Below are 18204 nucleotides of genomic sequence, written 5' to 3' on the forward strand. Positions count from 1 at the left end.
GTTTGAGGGAATGTAGGAAGTTCTAAAATTCCATCCCTGGTGAAATAGCTCTTCATGGTGGATTTCTATCCCCATGAACATTTCAAGCCCCAAGAACACACAAATTTCCTCCTCTGTCTCTGGCTTCTACTTCCAGGTGTGCCAAGTATACATTCTGCTACATTCCTATTTGTTTCTCGAAGAATTAGGTCTATCACTTTGTCTTCAAAAAATAGCACAAAAAAAACCCATCTAAAATAGACGTGAAATGTTTTCTTGTACCTGGCATGCCCATGAAGGGGATCTATTGTGTGCTCATGACAGCATCTACTTCTCACCACAACCATTGAACAGCAGACAAAGTTATTACGGCTTAAGCTATTTCTTTTTTATCTGCGCTGTCTGCATTTTTTTCCAGCAACCTCTTGCTATGCATAGTCACTGTCCGTATCACTACCAAATATATTGCTTCCACTACTGTCCTCTATCAAACCAATAATCTCCACGCCCATAACAGAATGAGATGGCCTAGCCATTCCTCTGCGACTGAGTAGTAGCTGCTAGCCTGTGAAGCAAAAAAACATCTGTGCACTGTTCGCTTTCGGTGCTTCCCCTTCATAAGTGGTAAGAACTTTCAAGTTAGATATAGTTCACAAAATATTCTTGAGATGGCAGGAAAGGACATGATACCTTTCGAAGCAGATACCTTGAAACTAAATAGAGTGCATCTCATGTTCTATCTCTTATCGACATGATTAAAAAGCAACAGATACCGATCAATTTCATAAAGTGAAAACAAATCCCGTGAAGCAGCAGTGTTACACGAGTAATATGCATTTTAACTTCCGCCTGCACCGGCCGTTTGTGGTACGTCAAACCGGCTGAACGAGTAGAGTCCCGTGCACATGATATGTACATCAAACCGGCCTGAGTGGTTAAATGAATTTATTGATTAATAATTGATTTATACAACGGTCATATGACCGTTTAACGATTATAACTGATAAACTTTATCTGCAAGATGCGAGATGTGTGTCATTTTCTTCCTGAATTTCTGGTGTCCAACTTGTCTATCAATTATTACTGGAAAGCTATATTGGCACGAGACAAGACGCGAGATGAGTGTTTCCACTTCCCGTCATTCCTTTTCAAACTTTGTTGTGTACAAGGTGAAGAGAATAAATCTGCATTTAGGTTATGGGGTGCATGGCTATAAATGCCCATGAGAGGGCTCGGCGATGTTCAAATGAAGGTTTACATGCCACAGATTCACTGACAGAGTTTCGCAAATTTCGTAACTGTAGAGTTGCGCGGGAAAAGGACGATATTGTAAAACATGTTAACAGTGAAAAACGCATAACAAAGCAACGAGAAAATTCCATCTGTCACTGGGCCATCTCAATCTCAAACGAAACGGACATCTATTACAGAGCAATTGGACAGCTGCAGACACCAGAAAATTTCCAAATATCAGTAATCAAAAAGAACAGTTGTAGTGTTTACAAAAGCAAATATCCCATTGGCAAAGCTCAAAAACCAGGAGTTACGAGCATGGATTACAAAGTTTTGAATGAAGAGCTGGCATGTGTGAAAACTGTACATGATAAATATTTACCAGGTAACTAAAATGTACTTAATTGGACCACCCGTTTGGTATTACTTTGGATCTGGGATGCTGGCAGTGGCAGGTTAGGTTGTGATCTGAACAAATCAAATGGAAGCGACAGGCTAGATTAGGTGCGTTAGCAATCTCCCTATGGGACATCAAGTTTTGGTCCAGGATTAAATTCCTTGGATTATTTTGGTCCAGGGACTATTCCTTCTTTAAGTATCACCATGAGTCTTGTTGGGATTATTGCAACCCAGTTACTAAGTCAGTACCACTACTGACAGAATGGGGTGTTGTGTTCTAATAATTATTACTAGATTCTTTTGTTGTAATATTAAGTCTATGAAATTCTAAAAATTAATCTTTAATTTTTCTAGAAGTTGCCTCTGACCACCATAGACTGGCTGTAGTTGGGAAGAAAATAAACATCCTGTGTGACAAAACTACTGACAGACTGGGGCGTTGTATTTTTATAACTATTTTCCAAGTTCCATCTGAATCCGAAAGCAAGTTGAATGTTGCTGCAGTGAATTATCTTGAAGCAAGCTGCTTCCATGCTGTCCTGGATGCACTGCGAACCTACAGTGATGCCATGAAATTCTTTGTCAGTGACATATATGTCCCTCTCTTACGAAACATTACGAGTGGTTATAGGTGATCATCTTAAGCATGTGCCATGCTTGACAAATAATTTTAGCTTAGTTGGTAATTGTCGCTTGAGCGCGGCCAGTATGCAGTAATCGGGAGATAGTGGGTTCGAGCCCCACTGTCGGCAGCCCTGAAGATGGTTTTCTGTGGTTTCCCATTTTCACACCAGGCAAATGCCGGGGCTGTACCTTGGTTAAGGCCACGGCCGCTTCCTTCCAATTCCTAGGCCTTTCCTATCCCATTGTCGCCGAAAGACATATCTGTGTCGGTGCGACGTAAAGCAAATAACAAAAAAAAAAAAAAAAAGTTGGTAATTGATGGGTCACAGTGATGTCTGATTTGAATCATGTGGTAACAATGGTGAAGTCTAAATTTTTAATACAAGAAATTGTGTAACTACAAGTACTTACATTTCTTAAAGTCTCAGGTTAAGAAGGAAGCCATGCTTTCCAGTGTTGACTCGGTTCAATTCCGCCAAACATCTGAATTATGCAACTCAATACTGAACATTGAAAACAGTTAAGAACAAAATAAAACACGACAACCTATTAATCACAAAAGCAGATAAAGGGAACACAACAGTGATAATGAACAAGGGCGAGTACATAGAAAAAACAATAGAATTCATCAACAACAACGGAATTCAAGAGTTGCAACACGACCCAACAAATACTTTTCAAAACGAACTAAGACAAGCGATCAAGAAAACAGACTATTCTCACAAAATAAGGAAAAGAAAGCCTCACAATAAAAAATCCCAAACTTCCCACATTGGGAGCCCTCCCCGAAATACACAAAAACTCATGTCCTACTAGACCAATTGCAAATTTCAAAGATGCACCAGGTTACAATTTAAGCAAACAACTCAACCAAATTCTAGAAGAAAAAGTCTCACGTAAAAAACATCGTTTGAATAGAAGCAGTGTAAAACTATAGTAATTAAAGAACTAAATAAACTTAAAAAATCGGAGAGCACACGATTGATATTCTTTGACAGTAACATCATGTATACCAATGTACTAATACATGAATCCATTAAAATTATAGAAAACCATCTAAAAATAAAGAAGCAACAAAAATGGTTAACCTTCTTAGAACAGCATTAAACCAAAGTTGCTTTACATTCAACGACAAAATCTACTGTCAAAAAGGAGGATTGGCCATGGGCTCACCGTTATCAGGTATTATAGGAAACATTTTTCTAAATAAATTAGAAAACATTTTCTTAACCGAGCAGCATTCTAAAGGAATCTTACATTGGAGCAGATTCGTAGATGACATATTATGTATATACGACAGTGATGTCACAAATGCACAACAATTATAAAACTAAATTCTTTACGCAAGTCGCCCACATTCACAACGGAACCAGAGATTAACAAGAAAATAAACTTTTTAGGTATAACAAACGGTAGGAATAATGATAACCTGTCATACAAAGTGTACAGAAAACCCACTCGGACGTCACACACCATTGACACAACAAATTGAACCACCCTTACACTTACAAAGTAACAGGACTGAATATAATGATACACAGAGTTATTTCTATAGCAATGAGCACAACAGATTTCAAAGAAGAGATACGAATAATTAAACAAATCGCGAAAGAAAATCACCACCTTCCGGGCACGGTAGAGAAACTATTAAACAGAAGAAAAGCGCCAGAAAAACCACACAGGAAAGGGATAAATATGTTGTTCTCAAATACATCAACAAGAACATATACAAAATAGCTAACATTTTCAAAAAACAAGGTTAAAAGTATACTTTAGGTTGAACAACACACTGCAGAAACACATTAGCAAATGCATCCTGAACAAGAAAGACCCGTTCTCCAAGTCAGGAGTCTATGAACTAAAGTGCCAGGAATCCAACTGCAATGCCACTACTATTGGGCAAACAGGATGTAATTTCTACACAAGATACAAAGAATATAAAAACGCGATAAGATACAATAGACATTCAGCCTTCATATAGAACATATGTGACAGTTCATACCATTTCACAGACATCAACACAGGTCTAAAAATTTGCAGTTTGAAAATAAAAGTAAATCTCTGAATATAAAAGAAGCAATCTAAATTTACACCGGAAAAAATTATAACGAAAACAATCTGAATGAACATACAATTTGAAAACAATCCCCCATTTACCCTACTTACCGTATTTACTCGTGTATTAGACCCCCCTTTGGCTTTTCAAGACAAAGAAAATGAAAAAAATAAATCGTTCATACAAGACCCCCCCCCCCAACGTAATTTGTCAGAGAAGAACGACGATTCTGGTTCGAAGCAGCTACAAGCCTTATGCAGCTCTGATGACATCACACAAATTTGTAAATAGTTCCGTCCATACGACCCACGCAATTAATATACACGGCAAAGTCATGTGGTACATTTGTGTTTCGTAGTTAGGAAATGTCCGCCTCTGTAGCGTAGGTCTAGAATGTCTGCCAGCGTAATGGTTAGCACAATTAGCTGCCATTCTTGGGAGCCTGAGTTCAATTCCCAGTACCATATTGCCAGAGATTTACGAAGGGCAGGAAGGTTGATTTGTGGTAAAAATGGTACATGCAACTCCCTTCCACTGGGGGCCTGTCTAAAAAAAAGCTGCACCCCCTGGGATGAGGAAACTAGTTTACTTTGGTAAAGAAATATTCACGGCTGTTGCTAGGCCTATTAATATAGGCAGGCGAGATCATTAACCAAGTGATTGTTTAATCTCTCTTATCTCGGGCCAATACAAGGTTTTTTTGGAAGAGAAGTATATTTAAAACGTGATGAAGACAATCCAGTCACAATGGTTTTACTCACCAACGTCCCTAACAAATGATAATGATAATAATAATACTGATTTTTTTATGTCCACACTTACTTAAAACTATTTTTGGAGACACCAAACAAAACATACTAGGATATGCATTAATTAAAAAATGGGAAACAGCGAACATATGAAATTAAACATTATGATAATAAAACGCATTACCGCCACACCTGTAGATATCCATAAATGCGGCAAACTTTCCTGTAATTTATTTTTATTCTTTCCATCGTGGAACTTTTGGCACTATCCTGGTGATACCGTATCTAACCTAGACAATCTCATTTACAGCTGTTTTGGTAAATCCTGATGTGATGAATGTAGAGAACAAACATGAAATATACTTAAAAATAAGGGTCTGGCTTTCAACAGCAGCAGTTATCAAAAGTATGCTTTCAGTCACTATGTATTATGTTCAGAAATGCAACTCGTAACATACGCTACTTATTAGCTGGTGGTTTGGCGCGCTTTCAACAACATTGCTTTATTCAGGAGGAGTGGATTCTGCTGCACATACACCAGCTGGGAATATCAGAGACCATCTCCAGAAACCATGTGGGAATAGCTTCACACAGTTTGGACTCTATAGCCGGGAATGAAACTATTTTTAAAAGGTTCAGAAAGACGGGACCTCGAATGCTCTCGGTCTTGATTGCAGTGCATGGCTGACGAGACGGCAGTGAAGATGACGTCACTTGGAATGATGACACGGTGGTAGCACGGTAGTTGCGGCGCAAGACAATTAAAATGAAAGCAGTGATCAGGTTTACTGTGTGGTACACCTACTGTTCAACTGGCAGACAAATGACTGGCCATTGAGTTATTTAGTATAAATTTTACATAATATGATACCCTTATCCCTTTTCTCTATGGGGTTGAGTATGAAGTGAGACGGATCTTCGTAGCAAGTTTTTACGACCATATGCCCTTTCCTGACAGCGACGTCATCAGAGAAATTGAGATGAAACAAATGACATGATATGAGTAACTAAAATTAATTACAGTATATTTACTTAATATGTAGGCCTAGCAGTTGTGTTCAGCATTTATTGACTTTTTACAGTTAGAAATACTGCCTTCTAACAAAAATAGCTAGTATAACTCAAATTCATTCATAGGTTTGTTAAAGAACAGTGTACGATGTTTACAATTTATAGCTCTTTATAGCCTAGAAGTCATGTGCTCACTGCTCAAAATTTGAGGTTATCGCATATTGGACACTCCTTTACTTATTTTGGCTGTAAAATTGGGGAAAAAAGGGGTCTAATATGCGAGTAAATACAGTAATTAACATCTGGACAACATTTACACTTTTTACATTAGCGCTTAATGAATCCCACAGGAGGTAATCTCTGACTTAAACATTTGGAATGTGGGTTGGGATATTATCTGTAGTAAGTTCTCCAAAACTTATGCACCGTCCTCGTCACTCGAGACGATCATTAAATGGATGATCATTTATCACTAAAAATAACATCTTACAAGGACTCTATCATTTAATAATAATAATAATAATAATAATAATAATAATAATAATAATAATAATAATAATAATAATAATAATAATAATAATGAATTAAAAAAGAAATTTAGTTCCTCCTGAATGAACACAACTTTAAAAACTCTCCCCCTTCCTTCCCCCTGTTCACTTTAATAAACATCTAGACAACATTTGCACTTTTTACATTAGCACATAATGAATCCCGCTGGATGTAATCTCTGACTTAAACATCTGGATTGTAGGTTAGGACATTCTTATCTGCAGTAAGTTCTCCAAAACTTACGCACCATCCTCACCACTCAAAACGATCTTTAATTAGATTATTATATATCACTAAAATAAAAATCTCACAAGGACTCTCATAATAATAATAATAATAATATAACATGTCTATCTACTCTATATAAGATATTTACATCTATAATAGCCAACAGAATTCTGAAACACTGCGAGGAAAACCACATCATTGCCGAGGAGCAAAAGGGTTGCAAGAAGAATACCAAGGGGTGCGAGGAGCAACTGATTATCGACACTGTGGTCCTGGAACAAGCACACCATAAATCCAGGAACCTATACACGTGCCTCATTGACTACCAAAAGGCCTTTGATTCAGTACCACACACTTGGCTCATGCATGTTCTGGAACTATATAAAGTTGACCCCTCAATCATTCACTTCCTTAAGACGGTAATGGCAGACTGGAACACCTCACTTCATGTTTCTCTAAGAAACTACAGTGTTGCAACAAGACCCATACCAATACGACGAGGGATCTTCCAAGGGGACTCACTGAGTCCATTATGGTTCTGCATGGCATTAAATCCACTATCCTACCTACTGAACACAAGTGGGTATGGATTTAGCATTAAGAATAAGCGAGAAGAGCTATTCAAAATCAGCCACCTACTCTATATAGATGACATTAAACTGTATGCCTCTACCAAACCCCATCTCCAACATCTCTTCTCAATTACCAAGACGTTTTCTTCAGATATAGGCATGCGGTTTGGACTGGACAAATGCAGAACCCAAACTGTCATCAGATGATCCTACTCAGTACAAGGGACACCTTTGAGTTTAAGTGACGAATCCATACAACAGCTGGAGAAAGAAGAAATGTACAAATACCTCGGTTTTCATCAGAGCACTCGTATGAAACACCCCGACATCAAGAGAAATGTCACGCAGCAATATATAACGCGTCTCAACAAGGTACTATCATCAAAACTGACAGCTAAACATCTTACCAAAGCAGTCAATACGTACGCCGTACCACTGCTCACATACTCCTTTGGTATCATAAAATGGACACAAACAGAACTTTCAGCAGTTACAAACGAAAACAGCAGTTTCACTCACCCGGTACCATATGCACCATCCTAAATCTGCAACCGAACGTCTTACACTCCCGAGATCAGAAGGTGGTAGGGGCTTCTTATCCATTGTCAATTTACATAGCAATCTGATATCAAGTCTAAGAGAATATTTCCACTCGAGATCTGATACATCGTGTCTTCATCATGCTGTTTGCAGAGCCGATATAAACTATACACCTCTCAATCTGTCATCGCCAGAAATGCCTGTTTCTACCCCACCTACAAAAGAGATGAATATGGCCATGTGGAAGCAAAAACCTCTTCACGGGAAATACCCCCATGAACTGGATCAACCTCATATCGACAAATCTGCGTCGCATGCTTGGCTGACCTACTCCGGTCTTTTCCCAGAAACAGAAGGATTTGTTCTGGCCATCCAAGATCAAGTAATTGCTACACAGAACTACCGTAGATTTATCATGAAGGATCCAACAGTTGTCTCAGACAACTGCCGCCGCTGTTCCAGAACTACAGAGAGCATACAGCACGTCAACTCTGGTTGCCCACACTTGGCCAACACCGATTATAAGCACCGACATGATCAGGTAGCAAAAATCATTCACCTGAAACTTTCTGTAAAATGTGGATTTCTTCAGTCATCAACTGCATATTGGAAATATACACCTCCACCCATTCTCGAAAACTCTTCATATAAACTATTATGGGACCGAGAAGTCATAACCGATGTCACGCTCAGCAACAATAGGCCAGATATTATTCTAATCGATAAATCAAAAAGATCCGCATCCCTTATAGAAATTGCTTGTCCAAATACCTCCAATCTGCAAACAACAATAGCCACAAAGATATCAAAATACACAGAACTGGCAATAGAAATACAACGCCTGTGGAAACTAGAATCAGTCACCACAGTTCCAATAGTAATATCATGTACCGGTGTTATTCCAAAATGCTTGCACAGCTCTCTGGCCGCATTAAACCTGCATCATCACACATACGTAGAACTACAGAAAGCCACCCTCCTGAGCACCTGCCACATTGTGAGCAAGTTCCTAGGAACGACTTTTCCTCTGACTCACGCCAAACAGCATGAAGTTCCAGGTCGCAGTTCCAGTAATGCTGAAGAACAGATTCCCAAAACGGGGACATAAGAAGTCTATATGTATGTATATGTTGTAATTATTTCTGTTGTAAATATTTGTACATATATGTACCTGTAGTTTCATAATCAAGAGGGTGACTCCTTGCTTAGGCCGAGTCAGCCCATTATGTTACCGGCACAAGCCGAGCCTTCCTAAATTGATACAAACAAACAACAACAACGACAACAACAACAACAACACTGTTGACAGCCCTGAAGATGGTTTTCCGTGGCTTCCCATTTTCATACCAGGCAAATGCTGGGGCTGTTCCTTAATTAAGGCCACGGCCGCTTCTTTCCCATTTCTAGGCCTTTCCTATCCCGTCGTCGCCATAAGACCTATCTGTGTCGGTGCCACGTAAAACAAATAGCAAAATAATAATAAAGTCTCTGAATATAGTTCTACGAAAGCAGTTCACATAAACATAAATTACACAACAGAAAATTAAAGAAAACTAACCAGCCCATTTAAAGAAGCACATTAATTATCCCAAAATAAATCAATAAAATAAATAAATTGATGGTAATAAAAAAATAAATACGAAAGCCATTCACGTAAACGTAAATTACATGATCATTAAGATGCTCATTATGAAACCCTTGCATACTTTACATAAAGAATTGAAATATGAGAAAGGCAACAATCTTACAGCTGCCGCCAACATGCAGGCCCAAACTAGTAGCTCCCGGTTTCACCCAAAACCTGCTACCACTGTCCTTATTCAATTGCCGTTGGACTTCTAGAGGAAATGGCAAGGAAAATTATCATTAGCAAGAATTTAAGGTGGATGACAGCTTGTCAGGAAGTGACTTACACACTATAATTCTGCAGTCACTCATTACAGCACATGAAACATGAGAGCTGCAGTGAACTGCTGCTGGCTTAAGAAAAGTTGAGCTACGCCTTCACAGCCAGTTCTTCTGTTCTCCATGACTGTTAGGAACCATAATGGTAATAAATTCCTCCTCTGCCCACTTTTTGCCGTTGGGCGTCACAGCTCGTGCCTTCCAGTGTCATTTCCTCCACCGATGAATCATCACTCCACCTAAAGTGTTTCATCTGCCCGAAACCTTTGGCCCCTTTAAGGGGTCCATTTATTTAATGCCGCCCAACACCTGGCGTTTACTCATTCAGAACAAATATTTCAGGTTCCCTATGGCAATCAATATCTTTATCATCTGATGGCCAGGCAGACATCAACTTTTGAAAATGAGACAAAGTCTCTCATAGTGCATTGGCACTGCCGGTGGCTTCAAGTAGCCTACACAGTGGCCTCCACGGTATGCACTAGCCATGCGTCTTGGTAGGTGTGCTATTTACCAACTGATGAGCCCAACTTAGCACACTGGGGCAAAACCTGGCATTGTGTCGTGCCTATGCATGCTACTCTGGCGCAGGACCCAGGTACCTTCGAGCGGCTTCACCTGTCCATGTTGAAGCTGCTCATGGCAGACACTGAGCTTCTCCTGTGATGTGGCCAATGTGTGTCCTGTAACTCCATTGTGTATGACGCTGTAACAATGCATTGTAGGAATCATTCCTTGACATTTGTTACAAATGTTTAGATGCACTCTGTATAGTCAATACTCATGTATCTTCCTTTTCTAGTACATTTTAAAAATAATATGTGTAAGCACCTCTTTTCATAAAATTATATTACACTTGCCTGACCTTAAGTACAAAATGATCACTAGCCTCACTGACCAATAGGAAGCAGTTAACCTACATTTTCCATTGCCAATAAGAGGGTGGTAATTAGATGCTGTATGTGTCCATCTTTTATTCATGTCTACACTGCATTATTGATTTCAGTTAATTGAAGCTACTGAGCGGAGTCTTTTGGCTGCCCAGCACAGAGCAGAAGTTGAGGCTGTTCAACAGAAGTTGGAACAAGAAACAGCACTTTGGCAGCAGAATCTTGATCAGCAGCAAAAAGAAAGACTGAAGAAGGCAGAGAACATTCGAACACAGCATCGAGAAACCTATCGTAGGGTCTGTATTTGTTTAGTTGGTGTAGTTTTCAATGAGAGGCTAATGCTAAATTATTATGTTTTGGGTAATGAGTTTAAGGATGTAACTGTGTATTATGGGTGAATAGTATCTTCATGTTTTTTTTTATAAACTATTCCAGGCAGACATTATACCAGTTGTCTGAGCAGTGATGGAGGAATGACAGACAGACCTTTCTTCCTGCAGAGCCATAGCCAGAGCAATTTGAGATTTGGATCAGTGGGTTCTGCTTCAAATGTACAGTTTCAATTCATTCTGAAACTGCTTTATGGGATTCATGTCAGGTCTCAGGGCTGGCCAGTCCTTTTCCAGAACTTCTCTTTCCATAATCATTTTCCCAATAGACATTGTTTCTTATATCTGGGGGTCTTACCTTGAATAAGGTGCCTGTCATAACTCTTATGAATGCCTGTTAAAGTGTCAAATCTCTATAGATTGAAACCATAGTTAGCCAGTTCAATTCCCATAGGTGGAATAAAAGTTTACCATCAGAATGTTGGCCAGCAGGGTAAGGGAGGTGGTAGTATACAATAATTAATCATTAGCTTGCATTCTAAAAGCCTGGAATCAATTCCAAACCTCTCTGCAATGTTTGTAATAAAAATGACCATGACGCTGTTGATGATGATTCATATGTCAGATGGGAGGTTAAAGCCTTGAGCAGACCCCTTGGGGTTATTCGCTGGGTGTAGGCTATGTGCCGACACCAGTTTTTGCCCTCTCCCTACCTCATTATCATAATAATCTAACACATAGATGGGTAGGTGTCCCGTAGGCATCAAACAGAAAGACCTGTACCATGTGAGCCAGACATGTCCTCTGACACTCCCAGCACTAAAAGCCATATGCCAGGATTTATGGACCAATGACATGTCCTCCTTTTTAGTTTTCCTTCACTCAAACTGGAAAACTCTTCTTTCAAAAACTGAAATCATCTCTAAATTTTGTGCCAGGCTGACTGACTCAGACAGTAAAGCACTGGGTTTCTGAGCCCAAGTTGGTGGCTTCGACCCCAGCTCAGTTTGGCAGTATTCAACTTTGTTAAAATACACCAGCCTTGTGTTGGTAGTTTTACTGGGATATCAAAGAACTCACTGTAACTACAAAGACGCACATAGGAGATGCTGTCAATTGTATACACTGTTTTATTTACAAATTACATACACATTACACACACACCCTCATAATGAACTGCCATGTTGAAGAAGAAGAAGAAGAAGAAGAAGAAGAAGAAGAAGAAGAAGAAGAAGAAGAAGAAGAAGAAGAAGAAGAAGAAGAAGAAGAAGAAAATGCGACTTTATATACATTGCCTGGCCAGTCTTCTAGAAAAGTATGACCCAGCATGTTTTTCTCGAGTCTCCAATAACCTATCTATAAATGGATTGAACATTCTGTAAACCTCTAGTGACAAAGATGCATTGTTCTGGACTATTACACTGTTTTGCACAACATTACATTTGATTTATACATCTTATTTACAGTTAATAATAAATTATATACTATTATGTGTTCTTGTATTAAATAAAGTCATATTAATGTATATACACAGCAGACGTGTCGTGACATAACCTCACATGTTTTGTTACACAAGACAGATCATACAACACACAAATAATGATACAACCAAGCTTTATACCAAATAAAGTCCGTACATAACTACGTAAATAATAATAATAAAAGTAATGGGATGTAAAACCTTAAACACAATATTGGAAAAATCATGTTGGAGTCAGTCATAACCTTCTCTGTCAAGAACGATGGAAGATTTCATATTGGCATGAAGTCGCATGATAGTCGCACAACATCGTTGCTGGCCTTTTACTAAGGTGGCTGCATTTTGAATCCTTGCCAATGCTTGTGGTGGGATTTTTGAAATTAAAAGTCATGTTGCTGTGGATCATATTCCTTGTAAAACTGGAGGTTCTTATGGCTATGATAACAATATCAGCAGTCACGAATTACTGTAAGTTTGCTTGCTTCACATCTACATAAAGGCAGAGAGACCTTAGTGTAGCTTCTTTCGCAGGTGTGTTAAGCGGACTTCCAAATAGAGATCATCTTATTGAAACTAATGGGCATTTCTATCTATTGAAATTGATTTGTATGTTTGAATGATATGGATGTGTTTTTAATAGAAATAGCACAGCATATATGTTTTCAACAGAAATTGGAGGAAAATATTAATTTCTGAATTTTTATACTTGAGGCTGCTATCTACCATACTCAGTTTATCTCATAAGAAGTTTACTCCATCATATACTGAGAGTCTTGGGAACACAGTCCCTGAAAAAGTCAGACATTAATGTACTAATCAATTTTCTTTGTTCCAAGTTATAACTGATATATTAAAATACACTGACTGACAGAGCAAATGCAACACCAAGGAGGAGTGGTTCGAAAGGGATGAAAGTTGGGGGAAAAAACAGAGTCGGCACGGAAGAATAATTGATGTTTATTTCAAACCGATATGCAGGTTACACAATGCGCACGGCATCGACTCAGTAGGATGTAGGACCACCGCGAGCAGCGATGCACGCAGAAACACGTCGAGGTACAGAGTCAATAAGAGTGCGGATGGTGTCCTGAGGGATGGTTCTCCATTCTCTGTCAACCATTTGCCACAGTTGGTCGTCCGTACGAGGCTGGGGCAGAGTTTGCAAACGGCGTCCAATGAGATCCCACACGTGTTCGATTGGTGAGAGATCCGGAGAGTACGCTGGCCACGGAAGCATCTGTACACCTCGTAGAGCCTGTTGGGAGATGCGAGCAGTGTGTGGGCGGGCATTATCCTGCTGAAACAGAGCATTGGGCAGCCCCTGAAGGTACGGGAGTGCCACCGGCCGCAGCACATGCTGCACGTAGCGGTGGGCATTTAACGTGCCTTGAATACGCACTAGAGGTGACGTGGAATCATACGCAATAGCGCCCCAAACCATGATGCCGCGTTGTCTAGCGGTAGGGCGCCCCACAGTTACTGCCGGATTTGACCTTTCTCCACGCCGACGCCACACTCGTCTGCGGTGACTATCACTGACAGAACAGAAGCGTGACTCATCGGAGAACACGACGTTCCGCCATTCCCTCATCCAAGTCGCTCTAGCCCGGCACCATGCCAGGCGTGCACGTCTATGACGTCTATGCTGTGGAGTCAATGGTAGTCTTCTGAGCGGACGCCGGGAGTGCAGGCCTCCTTCAACCAATCGACGGGAAATTGTTCTGGTCGATATTGGAACAGCCAGGGTGTCTTGCACATGCTGAAGAATGGCGGTTGACGTGGCGTGCGGGGCTGCCACGGCTTGGCGGCGGATGCGCCGATCCTCGCGTGCTGACGTCACTCGGGCTGCACCTGGACCCCTCGCACGTGCCACATGTCCCTGCGCCAACCATCTTCGCCACAGGCGCTGCACCGTGGACACATCCCTATGGGTATCGGCTGCGATTTGACGAAGCGACCAACCTGCCCTTCTCAGCCCGATCACCATACCCCTCGTAAAGTCGTCTGTCTGCTGGAAATGCCTCCGTTGACGGCGGCCTGGCATTCTTAGCTATACACGTGTCCTGTGGCACACGACAACACGTTCTACAATGACTGTCGGCTGAGAAATCACGGTACGAAGTGGGCCATTCGCCAACGCCGTGTCCCATTTATCGTTCGCTACGTGCGCAGCACAGCGGCGCATTTCACATCATGAGCATACCTCAGTGACGTCAGTCTACCCTGCAATTGGCATAAAGTTCTGACCACTCCTTCTTGGTGTTGCATTTGCTCTGTCAGTCAGTGTATATCTGTTTTGAAGAGTTTTGTTTGGATGTTTTAATTTCAAACTCATGAGTTCAACATTCTACACTCAGACTAATCACCTTGGTATAGCTGGGCAGTTGAACTACTATGACATCCTGCACCCAAGCAAACATACAGTATATTGGTATAAGGCTACTTTATATAAAATAGTAGTGATTGGGATATAGTTCACTTTTCTGGTGCAGTACAAAGTAAGTTGTCTTGCTTGTATGTCTTTGCTACTTATTCTTGTATTGAAGAAGTACAACTTATCAAACTGTCAAGTAGCCTACGATATTGTTAACCCTAGAAGTGCCGAGTGTTTTTCCCTAAATGCCAGGCCATTTTCGCATGTGTTACACATTTATGTTTTTAACAAATTTAAGCACGTTTAGATGCAGAAAAGTTAGGTATGCAGCACACCATATTACTCAGAAAGCTTTATTTAAGATGCTTATATAAGTATTAGATCATTCACTTGCTTATCTGGTGCATATCAGGCGATCAAAAATTTGGAAAACTAAAAAAAAAAAGTTTTTCATATTTTCAAGTTCTGGTGCAGTACAAAGTAAGTTGTCTTGCTTGTATGTCTTTGCTACTTATTCTTGTATTGAATAAGTACAACCACTCATTTTTAAAAAATCACTATATACAAAACACACAAAATTTCATCTAATTTTTAAAAATATTTTCTCAAATATAAAAACAGAAAAAAAATCACAAAAGAATAACAATTTCCTGGCTGCACACAGTTCTGTCAGCCGCCGAGGCCTACTGGGAGTCATTCTCGGAGAGTTTTCTTTTTCTGCCATGTCTCATAGGCCTCCAGAAATGCTGCAATTTATTAAAACATTCACAGTGCACCCTATATTTATTAGAATGGCAAATTACTTTTTCATTTTGGAGACAATTACATCAAACCAGGCTCGCATACGAGAAAAGGCCTTCATTTCTCCAGAACGTCTTTTAGCTTTTTTTTCGCTGCATAGTCATTACTTTCTTTCACAAAGAGCTTCCAAATCAAATCCGTAAAGAACAAGTAGAAATACATAATAGGTGTACTGTTTCGGGGCGGACAGATCCTAATGCCAGGATCCCTCACGCGGAACTTCTCGGAAACATCGAACTCTGCTTTCGGTGGATAAACCCTGCAGCTCTTTGGTGTTACGGAAACAGTATCATTCATTGAAACATCGGCTGGCCTGCTCTCTTCATCGGAATCACTTTCAATTTTAGATTCTGGAATATATTCTTCTCCGCTCTCAGAAAAATCATCACCTAAAGAAAATATATCGCTGGAAGAGGAAACATCCCAATCATTTCAAGAACGTTGTGATTATCACTTGAATCACTTAGCTCATCATCCATGATGAAAGTCTACACTTCAAAAGAAACAATTTAAGAATAAACTCAATCTGTTGAAAGATATTCACAGAAACTAACAGAAACAGCGAGCGCAAAGTTACATAGCAACTGAGACGACAGGGAGATGAGGAAAGAGTAGCTGAATTTATACCTACCCTGACCTTGACTGAGTCATTTCCGGCTAGTGAGGAATGTATGATGAAAGACTTGAAGCTGCTTCTTCAATGTCTTACTTATTAAAATAGCGAAAGTGAACGGTAAATGATGTTATGACTGATTAAGCGAATGCATGTACTATGCGTCGCGCGTGCGACATTGGCATTCTAGTGACACTCTATTAAGTTGCAAGCGCGACGTTTGGCAGTTCTAGGGTTAAACCCGGTACTAGCTCTTTCTGTTTTTACAGTGAGCACATAATATGAGAGACATAATATTGTATTGAAGCTGTATGAACTTTTAATCTTCATTCATTTTTAAAGAGAGAGACTTGTAATTTTCAGAGAGTTGCCAGTGCCAATCGTGTAGAAGAGCTTCGTCATCAGGAACGCTGGCAACAAGTAAAGGAGGAGACTAGAGCAGCACTCCAGACACTGAGACAGTTATGCCGTGTGCGAGAACAGCGAGCAAAGGAGAGGTATCAACAACTGCTGGAAGATAGAGATCGCCATCTCAAGAAATTGAGGTACACTGGTCTTTTAATTGATCTTGTAAATTACACCTGAAGGTTGATGTACGATGTCCACCCCAAAGTGTGTAAGGTTTGTTGTTCATGTATGAAATATGTAAGGTATTGCTGGTGAACATTAATGCACTTGCTTATTTCATGGGACTAGAAATTGAATTGTTTTGGTCCCATGCTTGGAACTACTTATTTGCAATCAGGGAAAGAAACATCTCTTTAAACTGGTCATCCTCATCGTCATATTCAACTGTTTTTCTGCCTAGTTGGCGGATCTGCTGTGTTGCTTACCTCTGCCCATTACATTCAGTTTTGTTGGGATGTAGATAGTCTCTTTGTTTTGTTGTGTAGCATGCAACCCATTTTTGCTTAGGTTGTCTCTGGGGTGGTGGTGGTGGTTTTACACCCGTAGGTGACTTGCGTATCATGATGAGGATGAAATGATGATGAAGACGACGCATACACCCAGTCCCCGTGCCAGCGAAATTAACCATTGATGGTTAAAATTGCCAACCCTGCCAGGAATAGAAACCGGGACCCCTGTGACCAAAGGCCAGCACACTAACCATTTAGCCATGGATCCGGACATATTGTATTGAAAAGGAGGATACTTTTGAAAATTAATCAATTTTATAAAAGAGTTAGCTGCCAATACGGATAATATAAAGTTTATATCTTGTGACAGTTGTTTTGTAGAGCTATTACAGCCTTTTAAAATGTATTTGTTTTGGTGTCTTGCACAAAGCTTCCACATAGCCATTTATGTCATAAAGTATGCCCTCTAAACATAAAGTAGATTGTCTTGATTGTGCGGGTATATCAGTAGTTTTAGATGTGGCTTGTGATGATGAAGTATTTTCTTTATCAGATGATGGTGTGTGGATACATACTGAAGAGGACAGTGAAAGTGATGAAAGTGAAAGTGAAGTGGTACCAGACAAAACCAAGTGATGTGGACAATGTTCAGAATGTGACTCAGCTGCCTCAGTTCATTGTGAATTGTGCTCCAAGATCACAGTTCATTTTTACACGGGTAAATACGATAAATACAGGCTTTAGGGATGTATATAGTGTCGAAGAATACTTCACCATGTTTGTAGATGTAGACATATTTCAGTTACAAGCTGAACAGGCTATAACTTGTACAGTAGCCAGTTAGCCGCTAACCCTAACCTAAAACCATGATCCTATGCACGAAGGTGAACAGGAACAAGTATTGCTGAAATAAAAACTCTGCTTAGACTTTATCTTCTACAGGATGTTGTTCACAAACCAGAAAACTGCCTCTACTTCACAAAACATGGAAGTATAGCTACTCCGTATTTCTCCA

At 40.0% G+C, this 18204-nt stretch overlaps 1 protein-coding gene across 2 annotated transcripts in view; it reads left to right on the forward strand.

The window, feature by feature from the left end:
* LOC136864791 (coiled-coil domain-containing protein 177) overlaps positions 1–18204 on the forward strand; it is a 274593-nt gene that overhangs the window by 152280 nt on the left and 104109 nt on the right. For both annotated transcript variants that reach the window (XM_067142181.2, XM_067142180.2), the window contains 2 exons: positions 10852–11031; positions 16696–16877. In XM_067142181.2, the coding sequence (XP_066998282.2) occupies positions 10852–11031; positions 16696–16877 (362 nt within the window). The remainder of the gene's footprint in view (positions 1–10851; positions 11032–16695; positions 16878–18204) is intronic.

This window comes from Anabrus simplex, chromosome 2 (assembly GCF_040414725.1).
Source record: "Anabrus simplex isolate iqAnaSimp1 chromosome 2, ASM4041472v1, whole genome shotgun sequence".
Taxonomy (NCBI): domain Eukaryota; kingdom Metazoa; phylum Arthropoda; class Insecta; order Orthoptera; family Tettigoniidae; genus Anabrus; species Anabrus simplex.